Consider the following 20413-nt stretch of genomic DNA (forward strand, 5'->3'; position numbering starts at 1 on the left):
TAGGTGCAGCACCGGCGCTTGGTCTCATTAAACCTCACGACAGCACAATGGGCCCACTTGTCCAGCTTGTCCAGGTCCCTCTGGATAGCATTGTGTCCTCAGGTGCATCAATGACACCACTCAGCTTGGTGTCACCAGTGAATACGCTGAGGGTGCACTCAATCCCTCTGTGTCATTAATGAAGGTATTTAATAACACTGGTGCCAACAAGGACCCCTGAGAGACATCCCTTGTCAGTGATGTCCATCAGGACTTCCAGTTGTTGACCACCACTGGATGCAACTGTCCAACCACTTTCTTATCCATCTAAAAATACACTTGTTAAATCCAACTCTCTCCAGTTTGGGGAAAAGGATGTTGTGGGTTACTGTGTCAAAGGCTTTAGAGAAGTACAGATAAATGATATTTGTAATCTTTCCCTTGTCCACCAATGTAATCACTCCCTCAAAGAAGTCAAATTCCATTTTCACTTGTTTTTCTGTGCCCTCAGAACATCCGAGCACAGCATCAAGTACAACAAGCAAGAATTCCTCTCCACTCAACTCTTTCAGGCCTTGAATTCCAGCCATGCCAAACATCTGAGCTATCCTGAGAGCAGGACAGGGAATCTGCTCATGAAATACATGAAAGGAAATTTGCTGTGTAACTGTGTTGGCAGGCTTGAGCTGCTCTGCTTTTGTTATTCAGACTCATTTATCTTTACGGGTTATCTGCTAGAACTTCAGCTCAGCAAACTTTGCTGATTTTCCCTGTGAGGAAAAATAGCACAGTTCTTGGAATCCAAACACAGAATTATTTTCACTCACTTATTTGTCTTCAATTTATAATTTACCCATCTAATTACAGCAATAATTAGGCTGCAGGATGTAATATATGTATTTCCACAGGTAGCTGCTGAAATTGCACCGGAGGTTATGCTGGGAACTGATGTGTGTGATAATGAACTTTCTGTGTTATATAGCCAAATCCTACACCCAAAAGGAGACATATATTGGAAATTCTTTCCCATACTTTTATGGCAGATGTCTGCTCTCCCAGACAACTTCCATGCTGTGCAGGCTCAGCATGGTTGATAAGACAACACAATCTGTGTCTTATCTTTGCACTGAACTCACTGTGTGTTTGCAAAAACCCACATATAGTGGATTTCTTTTTCTAGGATCAGCTTAGATTTCAAAATCAGAAATCTGGAAACTCTACTCAGAATGGCTGCAGGTTTCATTCTATCTGCACATATTTATATTTTACCTAATGATAACTCTGGTTAAGCAGAACTATTGATGCCAGTAGCAGGAAGTGTGATTTTGCGTGAGCTTTGTTGCTAAGACTAAGATAGTACAGGAAAATGAATTAACTGTAACTATATCAGGAAAGTATATGGAGTGTTTATAGCACAGCAGAAACATGTCACTGTAAGAAACACAGACATAACACAGAAAAGAAGCAACTACAGTAGATCAGTTCTACTAAATACAAAGGAAGGAAAAACAGTAATGAAAGGCACTTTTTTCTCCCTTTTAGCCTGCTGGATAAGAAGTATCAGCTTGAACCCCCTTTCAAATCCAACCAAAATTCTCATGATATATACTCTGTGATATTTAAGGGAAGCTGACTGCACAAAATGCAGTATAATATATTTAAAACAACAAAATAAAATGAGTCATACTATTATGAGAAGACAGAGGTTGAGAACCTGTTTATGCTAGCAGATTTAGAGAGGTGCTTGCTGTATATTCCTGCACTGAACACGTCAGGCTTGTTATTTTTCACTATCCACATTCCCTGGGTGGTGAATTACAGAAAATCATCTAACACAATTCACCTTAGTCGCTTCAAATCTCCGTATATTTTTTTCTTTCATACTCCTCATTTCCTTTTTTTTTTTTTTTTTTTTTTTTTTTCCCTCCCAAAGGAATTCAAGGTAAGAAAACGCGGCAGCTATGGAGACGGTTTTACTTCAAAAGCGTAAGGCGAAAGTAGCATTTTCAGAGCGCTGCACACAGAGGGACTTTTCTGGATTTTTCAGGCTGCCCTGGCTGCTGCGCCCTCGCTTCCCTTTCGTGGGCAGCGTTGGGTGAGAGCAGAGCGCTCTCTAGTGCCTTCAGCGAGCACACGGGAGAGGCGCCCAGCTCTCCTTGAACAGCGCCGCACACCACAGACCCACCACGACCGCTCTGAAGAACAAGTCGAATAAAACGGCTGTGTTAACTATCAGCTCGCAACAGGATTGTTTATCGGTTTTGTTTGCTTGCTTATTAGTTTCTTTTTTTTTTTCTTTTTTTTTTTTTTTTCCCTATCCACGCCTGATTTAACTACCATGAAAAGAGCCAAACATATTAAAGACATGCACATATACAAAACTAGTACTTGCCATTTTAAAAAATGTCAAGGAACAAGCCGGATGCTTTTTCTACAGCAGCAAAAACCATGTTAAAACATTGCACAGTTTCAATAAAAAATTGATGATGTTCAAAATGATGGAAACCTTAGAAATAACATGGCATAAATTCCAAATGCTACTTTAGGGATGGAGTGTGAGCCATCCAAAAACTTTATCAGAAATGCTAGGTTTTTAAATAAAAGAATCTCTTATTGAAGATTATGACATATCAGGATACTGTTTTCACAGTCTTTCTTACAACCTTAATAGCACTTTCAAGTGAGGCAAACATGTAAAATATCACAAAATCCAGCATAATTACCAAGGTCAGCTCATTATCTGTGACTCAGAGGCAGTTAAAAGAAAATGCAGCAAGGAATAAGCTCTTGATGGAATATTAATATCTACTTTGAACATCCTGGCTTTTGAAATATCATATTTCTTTGACTGTTATGAAATCTCAGTTCTCCTGACAAGAGACTTTTTAAAGAATGGTAAAACACACTCTATTTTTTAAAATGACCAGAACATATACTCTTATGTTTGATTTTTTTTAAATGTCATTATTTTACAAGTATACCTATACATCCTTTCAAAAAGATATTTTCCTCAGATGCAAATTAGCTTTTTAGAAACCCATCTGCAGAACTCATTGCTATCACTTATTTTAAAATATACATATGTTTATAAAAAATGGATCTTAAGAATCTAGCTGGATTTATAACATGTAAGTTTAGTGATGTAAAACAATGTTTACCCCACCTGCAATTGAAATTATGATACATCACATATTTGGATTAGTATGTTTTGTTACTCATATAACCTATGTTCATGTAAAAGTCAGCCTTTTACATAGATATTGTTGGCCTCCTTTAGTTCCTCAACTATATTTTGGTTTATATGGGCCACTTTGTGTTGTTATTATTATTTCCTACTCTTTTTTTTTTATTTATTCCCATGGGATCTTCACATGTTTAGAGCTGTGTGTACCTGTGCAGAAGTGCTACTAAGCTGGAATTGTCAGGTTAAGGTGATGTAATCTCTTGTGATCATTTTGATTATTTTAAAATAAAAGGTTTCATACAATATTACAAAATTATATCGTACTTTACATCCATGATTAATTCTGTTTATTATTCTGTAATAGCCATTACTGTAGATAATACAAGAATAACTGTACTTACTTTTGAGATCTAAATTTCTGGCTCCTGCTGTGCTCTGTGTTGTGATTTTGGTGTCGATCTTTACAGTGTGTAGGTTGTTGGTATCCCTTGATATCATGACATTATGCCATTGGTTGTCATTCAGAGGCTTATTAGAACTTCCCTTGATGAGGTTAGCACCGTTTCCCAAGTCAAACACATAGTGTAAATACCTGGGAAAAGAGAAAAAATTGGAAAAGTTTCCTTTTTCTTTACATAGCAAGGGGGAAGCAATTAATATGTCTAATATTTTTTATTTGGTTGTACTCCTCAGCAGAGCTGGCAAAACCAGAAGACAACAATGAATGCCAGGTGGGGAAGCAACTGTCATTCCAAGAAATTGCCACTCATTTGGATGAGTTGAGATGCAGTCCCAAATTTCTGGAAAGCAACGAGCACTCCATGTACCAAGACATGCATACATACGTAGAGAGAGAGAACAAGAGGGAGGCTACAAACTAGCACTTCTTTGTGGTAAACACGAGAGAAATTATACCTATTATTTACTTTCATACATTTCAGGCATCTAGCTTCATCTGAAAGAAAGAGTCACAATAAAGCACATGAAGTTCAACATGAAGAAACATTTATCGATCATATCTATCTGGTCAGAAAAGAGATTTGCATCCTAAACTTCCCTGTGTATTCTTCCTGTACACACATTTCGAATGGACTGGTTTTGTCGTTACGCTAATCCATACATACCCTTTTACTAATTCAACCACAATGAAATCATTTCCATCGCCACTGTTAAAAAGTATCAATCCATCCAAGGAGGTGGTTTTGAACTGGAAAAAAAGGTGCATAGATGTGTACGCTTGTAGCGTGGCCAGTGCAACATAACTTGCTTTTGTTTTAAAGGTTACAGGGTCTGCTATGATGTTCCTGAACCCGAATCTTGCATTTAGCTCACAATAATCGATGTCTCCATTTTTACATAAGTCAATGTATGCCATGCCATTAAATGTGAGACTCTGTAGATGCCCAATAAAATTAGAAGGCACAGAAGACAGGTAGCGCCGTTCTGTTATTATTCCTGTTTCTATGTTGTGGAATTCCAGTCGAGTGTGATCGCCAGCCATTTGACCTTTAAACAGTAACAAGAAAACATGTGTTAGTGTCTGAAATGGGAGGTCAAAAAGCACATCATGTGATTTAGTATCTGCATCATTTTCACACTTTTCAGAATATGCAAGGCCCATTGTTGGATCCAAAGGGAATTCTTCCAAATTCATCCTAATTACTGGCAAATTCAGGAGTCTTTTCAAAGCATTCAGTACATTTGGATAAGACCAACAGCAAGATTTCTAAACTGAAACACTTTACCAGAGTACATTAAACTGCTGACAAAATCCCTCACTTTAGTTACACTTAACCAGATGTGGGGTTTTACAATAAGCAAGTACAATTACTTAACATGAGGATCACAAAGGCCAATCTCAGAGCTAAACCAACAATATCAGAATCTCATGAAAGAGAAACAGAACAGCTTGAGAGATTTTATTCCATGTGTTTTGCTTCAATGTGCGTGAGTTGACTAGGATTCCTGTTTCAACTAATAGTGTACCTAATGTCTTAGGTACATTAGTGCCAGCCCTGCTGCAAAGCCCTGTGACAAGGGTGGAGAGCTGCTGGAAAGCAATTGGCTTTATACCAATTTATACCAATTGGCTTTATACCATGGGAGAAGGGGCAGAGCCCAAGAGATGGGCTGAGCAGAAAACCCACAGGAAGGGTGCATGTCAGTGTTTTGTAATCCTGGAAAAAATCAAGGGACTTGCTTATGTCAGAAAGGTGGCCAAAAGCAAGCCCCACAGTTGCCTTTGAGTTCCCTCTGTCATGCAAGGACCACTGCAGAGCAAGAAGCCTGAAATATGCTGAGTGTAAAGGTAATCTCGAGGAAAGGATCAGCACTGCCAGAGTACACTGCATACAGGTCAGGAAAGTTTTTAAGCTAGTTATTAAATACCTTACCCAGCACATCAAAATTGTGTTCACTGAAGAGTTCCTTTTTCTGACAGAACTTCAAATTTTTTCCATGCTTATTTTAAAGAAGTAGGGCAGTATTTTCACAGGGCTGATTCATGGTCACAATGTGTGGAAAAACAGCTTCTTATTACTAATGAATTTCACTACTTAATGTACTTTTTGCAAACCATGGCCTAGATTCCCCAGTTCCTTAGCTGTTTCATGTCTCTCATGGAGCACAGGGAAGGTGAAGAGGACATCTAGCCAAGCTGGACTAAATACTAGTATAAAACTGCTCTAATACAAGTTCCCACAGTGGCAAAGCAGTTGACAAGTCAGGTTCCCTCTCTCCATCCCCAAATACTCTATTCTAAGAGAGTGTGAGCACTGCCCCAGGCTGGACAGGTCAGAAGTGGTTCACAAAGCCTGGAGGAGACTGACACAGCTGTACCTTTATAGGTGTCATAAGCAAGTGTCTGTGGACATATGTGTGACAGGGAAAAGACAAGGGAAGGAGAAATGTCGATATCTGGGATTTGCCCAGAGAGATGAATTCATGAGTAGGTTGAGTCACAGCACTGATATACATGTACAGACACCAGTGAAGTTACGGGAAAAACAGCTCTGTAAGTTTTAATACCATTCAGGCACAAAAATTGCTCTAATAATTTATGATAAATATTTACAAGTGGCTTGCTTAGCTTCTAGATGAGTTCTGTAGGAGAACTTGTCATTGAACACCATCACCACCTGGGATCTGCACTCACAGGGCTGAGCACTGCAAGAGGTACCTTAAACCCCAGGGACAGTCTTCTTGATGTTCTTGTTTCTAAACATCAGTTCTGAAGGTACCACTTTGCCTGAATGTATAAAGCAAAAGTGGGTTCTTCCATGCAGCAATGAGTCAGGGAGCTGTCTTGAAAAATGCCAAATGTATAATTTTTGCTGGGACAAGAGCTGTATATGGGATCACAGCCAAAGAGCTGAGGATCAGGTTTCAAAGAGGAACATTTTAGATTCCAGTCTTGTATCCCTTCAGATGGCATTCCAATAATGTCATGGCAAAAACTCACCAAGCTTTGGCCTGTAGCATAATATCCCCACTACATTAAATGTATTTCTTTCTTGAGCATTTTAATAATAATAACAATAATAAAATTATTTGTAGCAATAAAAAAGTTCCAGAATGTGGACTCACACCCCAAATATCCCTCCAGCATTTCAGTTCTACAAACACACAAACAGGACTAGAGATTTCACATAATGCTCCATAGGATTTGGAAATGCAGCAATGAAGTAAAAGAGAATGTAGTTTGTACTTACAAGGTTGGGCTTCTGGGGATTTGGTGGAGGGTTATTTTTTGGGGGGGTTGTTTTTTGTTTGGCTTTTTTTAATATATACTTTTGATCTTTTTTTTTTAAAGTTTGTCAAGTTTGTGGAAAAGCATAATACCAAAGGGCAATTAAAATTTTGCTCATAATCATAAGCTATTCTGTTATCCAAATTTAGTGACTTTCTAACCCCTTTCATTTTCTATACAGTCTTAGAGAATAAGGCTCATCAGGGTTGGAAGTATTTAAACTCTTCTGTAATGAGTAACTTCTTCAAAAGCACCTGCATGGCTTCCAATGAAAGCTACTTATGACTTTGAATTATATTATGTATCCATGCACACATTATGCATTGGTCTAAGAGAACCAAGCAGAATTCACGAATGAACAAGTGGTATTCTATAATCTGTAAAAATTAGTAAACTGGGTTGAATTTTGTAATGGATTTTCCTCCAGCTTAAGCTTTCTGGAACCAATGGGATTTCCTTCGTATACATGGAAGCATAGGACATGGAATCAAAAAAGGAAAACAATGTGTGGCAGGAGAAAGCTGGAATTTTTAATAGGCAGTTTACTTCCTTATTCTCCTCATAAAACTGTAATAATCTTTCACATGAAAAATTAATAGATTGTATTTTAACCAAATTTCTGAACTTTGGGACATCAGAAAACTTCTAAGTAGTTTAGAACAAGCACATTTTAATCTCATAGGGCTACTCTTTCCCTATCCTTTCAGGAAATTCAAAGCCACTACACATTAAATTCTATCACAGACATTAGAAATTTAAACTTGTAAAGGCTTGTAAAACACTAAGTGTTGAAAAAAACCCCAAAACATCAAAAAAAAAGACCCCACCCCCAAATAAAATAAAACAAAAAATCTTATCACTTACACAACAATGAACATTTTCTTTGTAGAAAATGTGACATTGATGAAACTAAGAGGAGATTACCCACATTTAAAGTTTCTTCTGTTCCTTCTCATACAGCAGTTTCCTCCTCATTGGTGGAGGAGGCCATAGATTGGCCACAAAGATTCCTACAAGGAGTTTAGGAAGCTTGGGATATCTTTTTTCCCTCCAAAATATCGGGATGAGTTTCTCCTTTTGGATTAACAACATTAAACATTTGTGGATTATGCAAATGCAGACAACTTCCACCTTGAAGAACTGAGAGGGAATTCAAGTCAACTGGCCATTTTTTGGATGTAGACACAGGGTTGTGGAAAGAATACAAGTGCTGCACCAGAAAGCTGAACCCAGGTTATGCAGCCTGCAGTATTTGTAATTTAGAACTCTGGCATGAGGAGTCCAAGAATTGTGCATTTGGATCTGGCACTGGATTTTGATCTAAAGAATTTTCTCAATATTAGAATCTGCCTTGAGTGGCAGCTGAAGCCGCAAGTTCATAATATTGTTAGTGTACTTCCTCCTACACTATAAATCTGTTATCAAAATAAAATACATTATTTTGGTCATGTATGTTCTTGGGAAAATGACCCTGGGCATCACAACATACATAGACTTCAGCTCTGGAAGATATTGGTAATTTCTGATTCTAGAAAATATGTTCTTGGAACCATATGAGTTATTTTTCTACCAGTGACATAACCCTCAGTGTTCTGCTGAGGTGAAAATGGACTTTTAAAGAAGTTATGCTCCCCTTTAAAAAAGCCCAAAACATTCAACTTGTTACCTACCATTTTAACAAAGCTTAGAACCAAAGATAAAAGCCATTTAATGCTACATAAAACCAAAGGATAATTCTAAATAGTTAACAAAAAATTTAGGCACATTCCACTGTGCAAGGAATCAGGGCCAGAAGCCAGATCAGCTGCTATAAACAACATGCATGTAAACAGGACAAAATCAATGTGCTCTCTATTAACTTTTCTGATAATATAAAAATAGGAATACATTTCTATCATCTGCTAGTATGCATTTTTTTTTCCTCTTATCCCAACGGATATTTTAGTATTTCAGAAAAACATGCTGCCTAATATGTAATGATTGAGGACAGTTGAATATTCTTAAAATGTTTATTGAATTCTTTCTTCCAGCTGTGGCTTAGAGTTTAGCCTAACAATGCATTGCCAAAAGCATTTTGCTTGCCTTCTCATTAGTGATGTACCAAATTACTTCTCTCTAATCACTATATAAAAACATTCATTTAAGTCAGCATGAAGGTTTTCATTCATTTCAATAGCAACCTTAGAGAAACACTAATATCAAGTGGAATAACACACTTCTTGTACCAGCATTCCAAGATGCATAACATGAATTTTGAATTTTACCCAAGAAAAGGGGAAAAAATAGCATGTTTCTTTCAGATAAAGTAATTTTACTTCCGTCTTTTTTTGTTTGATTTGTTTTAGTTTTTTGTTTTGTTTTTCTTTGGTGTTTCCCCCCAACAACATGGAATCATGGAATCACAATGCCACAGTACCTGTCACGGCCTGCTGGTCATCCACCATTAACTTTAAACCTTTTCCTCGCCGCACCACACGCACTGTGTGCCACTCATTATCATTGAGGTTATAGCCAGCAAAAAGGGTTTCTGGGCCTTTGCCTGTAGGACATGCCAAACAGTCATTATGCAATCTTTAAAGCAGTTCACATGTGAACCTCACAGAGAAAGAGAGAAACAGAGAGACTGCCTGGGCAAATGTTAAAACTCACCAAAAGTCACATCAAGCAAGAAAATTACCAAGTATAAGCAAAATATAGAGCTATTTTATACTATAGAACTACTACATTAAAACACTTCTAATGTCTATTTAACTATGTAAACACTTTGTATATGTACCAGGTTTTCATAAATAGGCACAGTCAACATGGATTTAATTATTCACTTTTAAATCTCATACAGGTATTTAAGAAACGGGATTACTGAGCTAAAAGAACTTCAAGTATAGACTTACAAGACAGAAATGTTGCTTCTTTATTAAAAATAATTTGGTGGAAAATAAAAAGTGGCAAATGTGTGTGCATGTGTGTTAGATTTTTATTAATCTATGTCAACTTCTCTGTTTGTTTAGCTTCTGTTTACTAGGACTTCTCAGAACATTATCTATTACCTGATCTAGATGTCTTGGTAGTATTCAGATCCAGTACCTTCTGCTGTTAGCGGGTTTTCAAACCATCCTTTCTTTTTTCCATTTAATGGATTTTTTTTTAATCTTCTATTTTTGTCAGCAGTTCTGCAAACACTTTTTATGCAAATTTTGTGTATAGCACAATGCACTTGTCCACAATACTCACAAACTTAGGAAAAAAGATACCTTTAATGCCAGGAAAAGATTTCTCATAAGAAAAGGATTATCGAAATTGTCCCTTGTACTGTTGATCAAGAAGAGAAAGAGAGAAAGAAAAATCCTGACTTTGTACTGCCATTGATATGAATAGATGATATCTAGTGCCGAACTAATTGATTAAAACTCATGTGGTGACTGTCCAAAAGGCAAAGCTAATCTGCAGTAAAGAAGTTACATTCTTGTAAAACAGAAACCTCCCTGGCCTGTTTTTCAGTTCCTATGGCTAAATGCTGAATAAATGCTGCTGACAACTAAAAGTTGTCAATTAAATTCTGGACTCCTCTGTGCAAGAGAGACACAGAGCTCCTGGGGCTGGTCCAGAGGAGGGTTATAAAGATGATGTCTAGGGACAAGAGCATCTCTCTGATGAGGAAAGGATGAAAGACTGGGTCTGTTCATCCTCCAGTGGAGATGACTGAGAGGGAACCTCATCAATGTCTATGAATATTTGCAGGAAGGGGCCAGAGGATGGACCAGATGGCACAATTGGTGGTGCCAGGCAATCGGACAAGAGACAACAGACAGGAACTACAGCACAGGAAGTTCCTCCTGAACATCAGGAAGAAGTTCAGGTGACAGAGCACTGGAATAGGTTACCCAGATAGGCTGTGGATATCCCCCCTCCCTGAGGATATTCAAGAACCATCTGGACACACTCCTGTGCCATGTGCTCTGGGATGAAACTGCTTGAGCAGGGAGGTTGGACCAGATGCCCCACTGTGGTTCTTTCCAGCCTGACTCATCCTGTGATTCTGTAGAAGAGACACATTAAAAATAACTTTTGACACAGAAACATCAGGGTTATGCTAAGTCAGACCACTGTGCCCTTCCAGGTGACTCTATCCCTTGTGTCAGTCTTGCCCTGAAAGGGACATGCAACTAACTCTGAAAAGCTCCTACTTTTCTCTTGGATTCTTTTCCAAACAGCACAGGCCAACTGTGATGGGTGAGATCTGTTAATAAAATCAAAGCCTAAAATGAAAGCCTCTCTGACTTCAGAACTGCACAGAGGGAAAAGGACACTTAGAGCTTGATATAGCTGTTCAGCATATTGGACAGTTTTCATCTCCGATGTTTTCCATCTTCTGTCAGCATTTTCTTAATTGCTGCTGGTTTATTGCCCTGCTTTTACATGCAACCTTCGCTATTTTGGGCGTGCCAAGGGATCTCCAGGAGCATAAAATGCAAAGCAAAGGCGGTGAGAGTCTCATAACACTCATTCTCTGTGTCTCTGTATTGACAGCAAGCTAAGAAAAGTGGTCGAACCCAGCAGAAGCAGATGATTGGGGTCAACTACATGAATCATTCTGTTCTTTAAATGTTTGCTTTCTTTGACAAGAGAAAAACCATTTTTGCATAAAGCTTAAGTGACTAATATTCTCTTTGAATGTGCTGGTACAGATGCAGTGACTAAAACTTTAAGCAATTTCTTTTAGGCACTTCCATGGAAGCAACTTCTACCTACCTCTGGAGACAACAGATGGATTTAGAAAAAATGCTGAAACAACATGAACAAAATCTTAGTGAGAGTCAATAGTCTTGCCTAGGCATACACCATTTAATATTATTATAAACATATTCATACTTATTTGTTAGTTAGTCCAATCTCCTTTTTTTTTTAATTTTTAAAGTAGTTGAACCACTTAGTCTCCATTATCTTGCTTCAAATCTCTAAAAGACCTAAAAGCATATGCAATTTTAATTTACTCTCACATTAACAACTCTCTGTAGTGTCCCTTTCATGTCAAGGTGTCTTGGTGTATATTAATATCAAATCCAACTTGACTGCTCACATTTACAGGAAAATCTATCTATTCTCTTTTAATGGCTGGGGACTTGTAAACTCTTCCTGTTGTAAAATTAAATGTGTTTTCTTATGCATTAGTCTATTTTCCTTGCAAGAGTACTCGAAGTAAAAAAAATCAGGTCAGAACTCTGTGTAAGCTGCCTGTTCCCACTGCACGCAATCCAAAAGAGGACTTAGGGGACCCCTGGTGAAAGAGCTTTAAAAAGGACAAACCTTGGTATGACACATCGTGGGAGCAGTGAACTGAAAAGAGTCCTGGCCTTGGAAAAACTATCCACTTGCATGGAAAAGAGACTTTTCTTTCCTGGGGCTGATCTCTAACAGAGAAAAAGGGCTTTTGATTTGCCAGAGAGGGTACAAGGAACTACAAAATAGCAAAGTCCAGTGTCCAGGGATTGTGTATCCATCTGTCCCATCATGCTACATCTCTGCAAAGTAGGACAGTTTTCCATGGCAGCTGAAGAGGGAGATAAGGAAGGATGGATGCTCACCATTCCAGTGCTAATGTAATGCTGGGGCTGCTTTCTGGCCAAGGACGTGCTTTCACACAGAAAAGCAGCAAATATGCTTGTGAGCAGGGCATTTAGGAGAAAATTGTCTAAATACTTAAACAAAACCACGTAGGAATGCCTTGATACCATGAGACAACCAGAACTGCAGAAGAAAACTCAACATACCTTGTTAAATGGCATTGGTAAACCTGAAACATTAGTACTATCCTCACTGACTTTCAAATATATTGACCTGAAATTAATTTAAATGTTATCTTCAATTGAGATCACAAAGGGTTCAGTCTTCTTCTGGTTATAGTTATTATGGTGAATCTACTATAAATTTATATCTACTAAATCATTGGCTCTCCAGTCTTATTGTGAATTTACACTGATCTAATTCCATTTAAATCACACCAGCAGAAAGTGCTCTTAAATAAGTGTACTTAAATAAGAATTAGTATACTGCCACCTTTTTTCTTGTAAGAGGCAAAGGGTGTTCTGGGCTTTCAAAAAAAAATTTGTTCAATATCCCCCACAAGAAGAATAGTAAGACCCCCAGTTAAAAGAATATATATATGTGTGTGTGTGTATATATATAAAACTTTGTTTTGTTTTACATGGACTGATCATGTGTAGTGACAGGTTAAAGAATTATAAAAGCAAGGCCTCATAAAATCAGGTCTGCTCTGCTAAATTTCCAAAGTTAGCTTGTCACTTCTTCTAAGGAATTTGCAAGTTCCCATGTGAAAACAATCTTAGTAAGAAAACTTGTTAGCATAGCAACCTATTCCTGGGTTGAAAAACAAATGGACCTGCAATAACAAGGGATTTGTCCCATAAGCATCAGTAAAGAAAATATGTAAACAATCCAAAATTACAGAAATTTGATAGACAAGTAGAATACCTTTTACTAACCAATAGAGTAATTGGCAAGAAAGATATTAACCAATTAAAGTTGCACATGAGGTCTGTAAAAACTGTATAAAATGAGTTGTGATAATAAAAAATTGGGTTTTCCTGCATGAAGATAATGGGGTCTCTGCAAACTTACTACAATAATACTGTTTTTCCAAACTTACGTCCCTTCACTCCTATTTTCCACACTGTCCTTTTCCCTGGAACTCAATTGTTGCTTTCTAGCGAGAACATAGTTATTTTGCATCACTGGCTCACTTTCTGAGCTAGTGATTCTCTCAGATAGATAAAACCCTAATCATAAACCTTTACTTTCTGAGACAAGATGCAAACTGGAAAAAAAAATCCACTAAGTATCTCCTCTTGCTTAAGTATGAAATTTATTATCAATGTCTGTGTTCAGCTCTTTTCCTATTTTTAAAGGCTTAAATAACTACCAGATTTTATGTATCCTTAGAGAAAATGGATAATACCAAATAAAAGAAGCACTGGCACTTTTATGGCTACCACAGTTTGCTCAGAGTCCATCATGCCAGTAAAATTTCCACATCCATTTAAAAGCAGATAATTGCTTGTAGAAACACCTTTTTACAAAGTAAAATGCAGACTGTTCAGTCAGTCAGTACAGGTACAAATCTTGATGGTGCAATTCATTATGAACTAGGACATATAAAGCCCCAAACATTCCCAGTTATATGTTTATTTTGGCATCCAAAGCTGAGCTTACTTTGTTGTCAGCACCTTGCCTGGAACTGAACAGCCCTTTCAAAGTTAAAGGAAAAAAGCATAAACCTCCCAAAGGAAAAAAAAAAATCTAATTTCCAGCATATTGAATATTCTAAATGTTCTTTGGAGGTTCCTGTTCTCTTTACTACCTTGTGAGGAGCTTATTCAGCCTAATTCATGCACTGAGGTTTTGCCGAATTCCAACGAGTCAGTCAATTAACTTCAATATGCACAATTTTTCCTCTTCTAGATATCTATCCTGTGGTACTTTACTTTTAACCAATGACTTGAACAGAACTGATGATTTTGAAAGAAGATACTAGCTCTTGAATTGTACCAGAACATGCTCAAAATGACTTCTCTGTATTTGTTTCTCACAATGCCATCCACTACTACCAGTAAAGGCATTTACCAAAATGCTTGTAGCATTCAATTCTGCCATCAAAATAGGTAAGAAAATGAATTGCAGAAAGAGGCACCACAAACAGGGACTAGCAAGGGAGACTGGATGGTTCAGTGAACGTTATACTAACCAATGGAACACAAGCCAGACACAGGAAAATCACTATTATTTATTTATTAGTCAGCATAAGAAAGATCAGAGGTTTCAGCCTGGTTTGGTAATAGAAAACTGTGCATACTACAGCTACTATATACTGTCAGTATCAGGTGGCATTTAGACAAAAAGACATTTGGACAAGAAGATAAAAACCATGAGATCAATTCAGTTAATAGAGAACGCTATTTTGAGTCTGGGTTGTCAAGATTTCAGCTAAAATAATAAATATTTTACAATTCAGCTTGCTGTGTATAACCAGCTGCGTGGCTCTGAGAGACACCTTAGAGTGTCATTGTAAATACCTGGTGCAGAACAAGAGGACTCTGTGCCATCTCAGTTATGCTGCTTTCCAGAGTAAATTTAGCATGCTTCTAATCTAGGCTTCTGTTCCAGCATTCAGCCAGACTCACAGGCAGTGTGCAAACCTCACGAGGCATCTGCATTACATACCAGGCTGCAGCACAAAGAGTTCAGGAAAGATTCCTCCAGAGCAAGACACAGGAATACAAGACACACAGGGTAAGGCATCTGCACCCTCACGATCCTTTCTATGGCTGGCTGCAGAAACGTTACTGGCCTTCCAAAACACTCATTAGCACAGCTGATCTTAAAAAGTCAATTCATACAGTGAATCAAGTGTGTTTTAAATGACTGTGTCTGTATAATCCCAAAATTCCCTGGCTAAACGTGTTTCTTGCAAACAGAAAAATTACATTGCCTTTTAAACATCAGAAATGTGTATCAGGTTATTGTTTACTGCTAATTGATAAGATAACTTGAAAAAAAAATCTAATTGCAAGTCAAAGAAATTTTGTCCACTGTGTTTTCTCTCCAACAGACTCATGTGGAAAATTCCACAAGAATAGCACATTTACTGAATTGTATCAAGAAAAACATATCAATCTTGCATGGCTTGATCCAAATGCTTCAGCCCACAATAGTTTTATTATAGGAAAATTTGCTTTTGGCAATTTGGATAATGTATTGGCAGTTAAGGGTATTTTTATCCCTTTTTTTTTTTTTTTTTAACAAAATTTGACATTTCATAAATTAAAATGAAGGAGATTGGAGCTGCTAATATCATTCATCAGCCTTCATTCCAGATGTAGAATAGATTTGCTCATATTCTTTAGAACAATGGGAATGAAATAATAAATATTTTCATCCAGGCATATCTATATTTCTCATACAGAAATGCAGAAAGCTAAACAAGATACCTTGAAAATTCTACTGGCTTCCCCTACATGACCAAACTACAAACAGACTGCATTTTATATTGATCTAGTTCACTAGCAAGGAAAAACAGCATACACAGTGAATTCACTGGGGAAGAAAAATCCATGGAAGGATATAAAAACAACCAATCCAGGAACCAAGCACCATATCCAGCTCTGAGGGCACAGAGTTTTCATTTGTCTGGTTCTTTTCTCTCTTTTCTCAATATTTGCTTCCCTGACCATGGTCTGAGTTGCTGTGCATTTTCTGCCTCCCAGCTTTGCCTTTCTTTTGGAAAGTGTTTAATTTAGGGTGCAATATCACACATACTCATCCATTTATTTCTTTTAAGCTGTGAGATATTCACTATGACACAGCTGATGTCTAAACAGAGCCAGTGGATCCAGGTGGGAAGGCAGAACACAGGCAGACCTATTGGACTAAATTAAATCTAAGGATTCTGCCAAGAAAGGTGCTGATGGTGAACCACTGTCTTTTGAAAGCCTATTCTCTACAAATAGGACCAGTACTCAATTTCAGCAAGAGAGAGAAAGTAAGAAAAACATCAGAAAGCAGTAAACTTTAGAGTTGCAAGTTGCTTGGCCCCTAGACTTCCCTCCTAGACCAAAGGATATGTAGAAGACAAACATACGCTCTCAAAAATATGCCTTGCTGGTCAGTAATTTGGTCTATATTAATTTGAATGGCATTTCCTGAAAAAAAAAGGGGGTTTGAAGTTGCAGTTACAACTCTGTGAACTCAGAGCACATGAGAGAATAAATCTGATTTTGTTACTGCATTATGAAATGTCTGATCCATCTTAGAGATGTCTCTCAGTGTATAACTTAAAACATTTATGGCTTAAAATCAGTTGCATTTTTATTTAGTTTTGTAACTCATCTATGTAAGCAAATGAAACACAAACAGCCCTAAAAACATGGAATTTTCCTTTTTCTTGGAAATAATGAAAGAAAAGTGTCTCTTAAAAGCAGCTAAACCCAGAAGTCAGCTAGAGCCCTGTATTTTTCATAAGAGTGCAGATTCTCTTTCATACTGTTCTCTGAGGATCACAACTATCAGAAAATGTGCTAAAGGTACTAAAGGTTGTATGAATCTACCCCAAGGCCCTGAACTAAAGCAAAGTCAATGAGCTTGAAAAATATGTTTGTTGCTTTGTCAGCTCGCCTCTGAACGCTCTGAGACATTTTCAGAAGCCACGGTGAACCTGACAATTGACTTTGCTGTAGGTGAGGTGAGCGTGAACTTTCAACACATGGCAATTCTATGCTAATTTAAAGAAAACTTGAGTGCAAGATTATTTACTTTTTATTTGCTACAGGTATAGATATGTGCACTTGCAAAGACTGTGTAGCTTTACAATCCACTGTAAGGTCATATCCTGCCTTGAATCAGACCACGTTTTTAAAAGTGCACTCAAGGCTTATCAGTGTGAGTCGGCATTCATCAGATTAACTTCCACAAACTACTTGCGAGGCTTTTGTCAATTTGCTTTCACATTAACTTGACATGGCTGCTATAATGAAAAATTCCACAAATTTTAAGCTGAATATGTTTGAGCATTTTGTTTTTAGTCAAACTTAACACAAACACTTTCAAGTCAATATCTTTCACTGCATTTTACCTAAGCTACTGCTGTACATTAGGAAATCAGCTATTTCACAAACCTGCTATCCTATTTGATAACTGATTCTTTTTTCAAGTATCATCTACCATAAGCTTGTGTATTACCTGAAAAAGAAAATGGCAAATTTAAATCTCTTCAAAAGACTGAAATTCTCCCATGCAGGATTTTTTGCATTACACTGATCTTTCTAATTCTGAAAGCTTGTTTCAATGGAAAGTTCTTTTTAGATTTTAGTTTTGTAAAACTGCTGAAGAAAACAATGGCTAATTCATCTGCAGTTGTTAGCATTTACTTTTTCCCCTTGTATAAAAAGAATAGGATTGAAAATCATGAGAACTAATGTGGGAACTTGGGAACTCCTATGTAAGATAGTACTAAAACTAACATTAACCCCCAATTTTAAGCACTACTGAAATTCAATTTTTTTAGAAGTAAATAGTCATTGTTCAGATATGACTAATGGCAGCCAGAATCTCTAACATTCATTAATTCTGTATAAATTCAGAGTTTTATCAATACTACTGATTTGTGAGATGTGGCTTAAAGTAAGGGAAAACAGCGATCCTAAGATGAATTTAAGTTAAATTTCTCCTTTCCCAAGAAGGGTTCAATTTTTTACCTCATCAAACTCATTATTCTGGTCTTGACTATCAACCAAAAGACTCAAACCTTAAAAAACATGGAGGCAGAAACGTACATTTCCCTGTCGTGGATTTCTAGGACCAGCAAGAACATTCCTCTAAGTTTTCAAAGAAATGGAGTGAGCTACACCATAATCTGTATTTCCTTAGACATCATCTCTATCAGTTACTGTTCAAATAAGGTGCCCTGAGCTTCCAGGGGAATTTTGCTGTCTCCTCTGAGCCCAAGAGATCTGGAGGAATTCTGACTTGGAAGAAAGATGTCACAATAACATGGCTATCTAAATAACTTTTATATCCTGGACCTTAATCGCTGTCATTCAGCTGATAAACAAAGAAACAAAAAAGACTGAGAGATGAAGGTGCTCCAGGCAACAGATTCTGCTGATCTCCAAATGTACCCTTAGGAACCTGAAAAACCTGTGCTACTTCTTTCCACTTAAACCCAGTGAAGTAAAAATAACCTAACTTACAATAATCTTTGTAGAAAAAGTAGGTACACATTTGATTATTTATTTTTTTTTTCCAGTGGGAGAATTGGAATATTTGTTGCATATTGGATTTTAAGTGCTGGTTTATAAGTGACAACAGGAAAAAAAGCAGAAACAGCTTTGACACGTTAGCCTTTCTGACACTGATATTGACTGTGCCCATTTATATCAAAACCATGGCTGTCAAAACTTGTTACATTTTAAAATACATATAAGCAAAACTTAAGTATGCTTATCCATAATTTACCTTTTTATAGAAAAAATATCTTTATGTTTAGATACATTAACATAACAGAAAAAAACATTTAAATATTTCCTTTTACCCTTATATCTTGCACAATGTTCTTAAGAATAAGCAGATTGGAAACTAGCTGGTATAGAAAGGAAGAGAATTTGGACTGTGACTTTATTTTAAGAATAAGCTCCTCTTAATTACAGGTGTCTTCATCCCAAAAACAGTAGTTATAAAATAGTTACAACTGAATTTCACACTCATATCCTTTATTTGTTGTTTTCTTTGTTGTAATTTAAAAGCGGAATTATAACATTTTGCCTAATTAAGAATAATGAGAATAATATTTAAATGTTTATTATTATTATTGATTATTTAACTGTTTTAAAATACTTTTATAATCATCATGGACCAAAAAGCACAATTTATGGACACTGCTTATTCTTGGATGCTTCTCGGCAGACTGGAGCCAAGGAAGGAGGACTAAAATAGACATTTCGGATTGTTTTCGGAAATTATGAATAGATGAATACAAAGGTTGATCCCTGTTCTAAGATCAGCCTCCACTGACTTTGATGGGTATGCACTTTCCATAGAAGAAAATCTTTGCTTTAGTACATGGAATTGTTTTTAACCTTGAGAGAATCTCTCCAATGCTCCTGGTGCCATTTATCATCTCTTTGGGATTGTGCTCAGCGTCAGAGAGTGACAATTTTTTATTTAACAAAACAAGTAAGCTTCTTGACAGAAGTGCCTACTTGTACTTTCTTAAGGGGTGCTCTGTATCTTGATTTATGCAATTTTAGGGAATCAAGAATCCATGTTGCTGACTTTCAGAGGTAGTGCTGCTCTTATTCACAGCCAATTAGCTCATCAGCTGAGTTCCTAAGTGTCTTGTATCATGTCAGTGATGCTGTCAGCTGTCTCTTGTTAGCTGGAGATGCAAGAATACTTCCTCCCAGAGCAAACAGTGTGGTTTCCTCCTAGGAAACAGCAGACTTGCTTTCAAGCTGCTGAAATGTTACACAGCAAAAACTGCAGACACAGTTCAAACTATACCAGTAACCACAACAAAAATTCAGCAGGGAATTTGCACCAATATTCAACAATTACAGTACTTACATATTGGTAAAACTGTAACTCCATAAATGCCAGTGAGCATGATTATTATTTTTCACTCTGACGCAATTTCCACAAGTCATATGTAAACAGTTCATGGCATGTAAGTGAAAGATGGAATTGTTGACTTACCTATTTGAGCTTTCTTTTCCAGACAGATTTTACTACTAGTGAGAAAAGCTTTAATGTGCAGAGACAGAGAGGAACTTTTAACTAATGAAATTTTATTTCTACACACATGCACTTCATGCCCTGGAGGAAAATCTCACAGAATACAAAATGAATGAGGAATAATACCCAAGAATTAGTATAAGCTACATGAACCAGCTCCCTTTCTCTTTTAATTGCTTTTTCTCATTCCATGTCTTGGTCTT

General features: G+C 37.1%; 1 protein-coding gene across 1 annotated transcript in view; it reads right to left on the reverse strand.

Annotated features, from left to right (window-relative positions):
• The window catches only part of NRXN1 (neurexin 1), a 460909-nt gene that overhangs the window by 355458 nt on the left and 85038 nt on the right, over positions 1-20413 (reverse strand). Inside the window, exons 6-8 of the mRNA XM_063391213.1 lie at positions 9328-9450; positions 4288-4669; positions 3565-3755 (exon numbers count right to left, since the gene is read on the reverse strand). Of these exons, the coding sequence (XP_063247283.1) occupies positions 3565-3755; positions 4288-4669; positions 9328-9450 (696 nt within the window). The remainder of the gene's footprint in view (positions 1-3564; positions 3756-4287; positions 4670-9327; positions 9451-20413) is intronic.

Source organism: Prinia subflava, chromosome 2, assembly GCF_021018805.1.
Source record: "Prinia subflava isolate CZ2003 ecotype Zambia chromosome 2, Cam_Psub_1.2, whole genome shotgun sequence".
Lineage (NCBI taxonomy): Eukaryota > Metazoa > Chordata > Aves > Passeriformes > Cisticolidae > Prinia > Prinia subflava.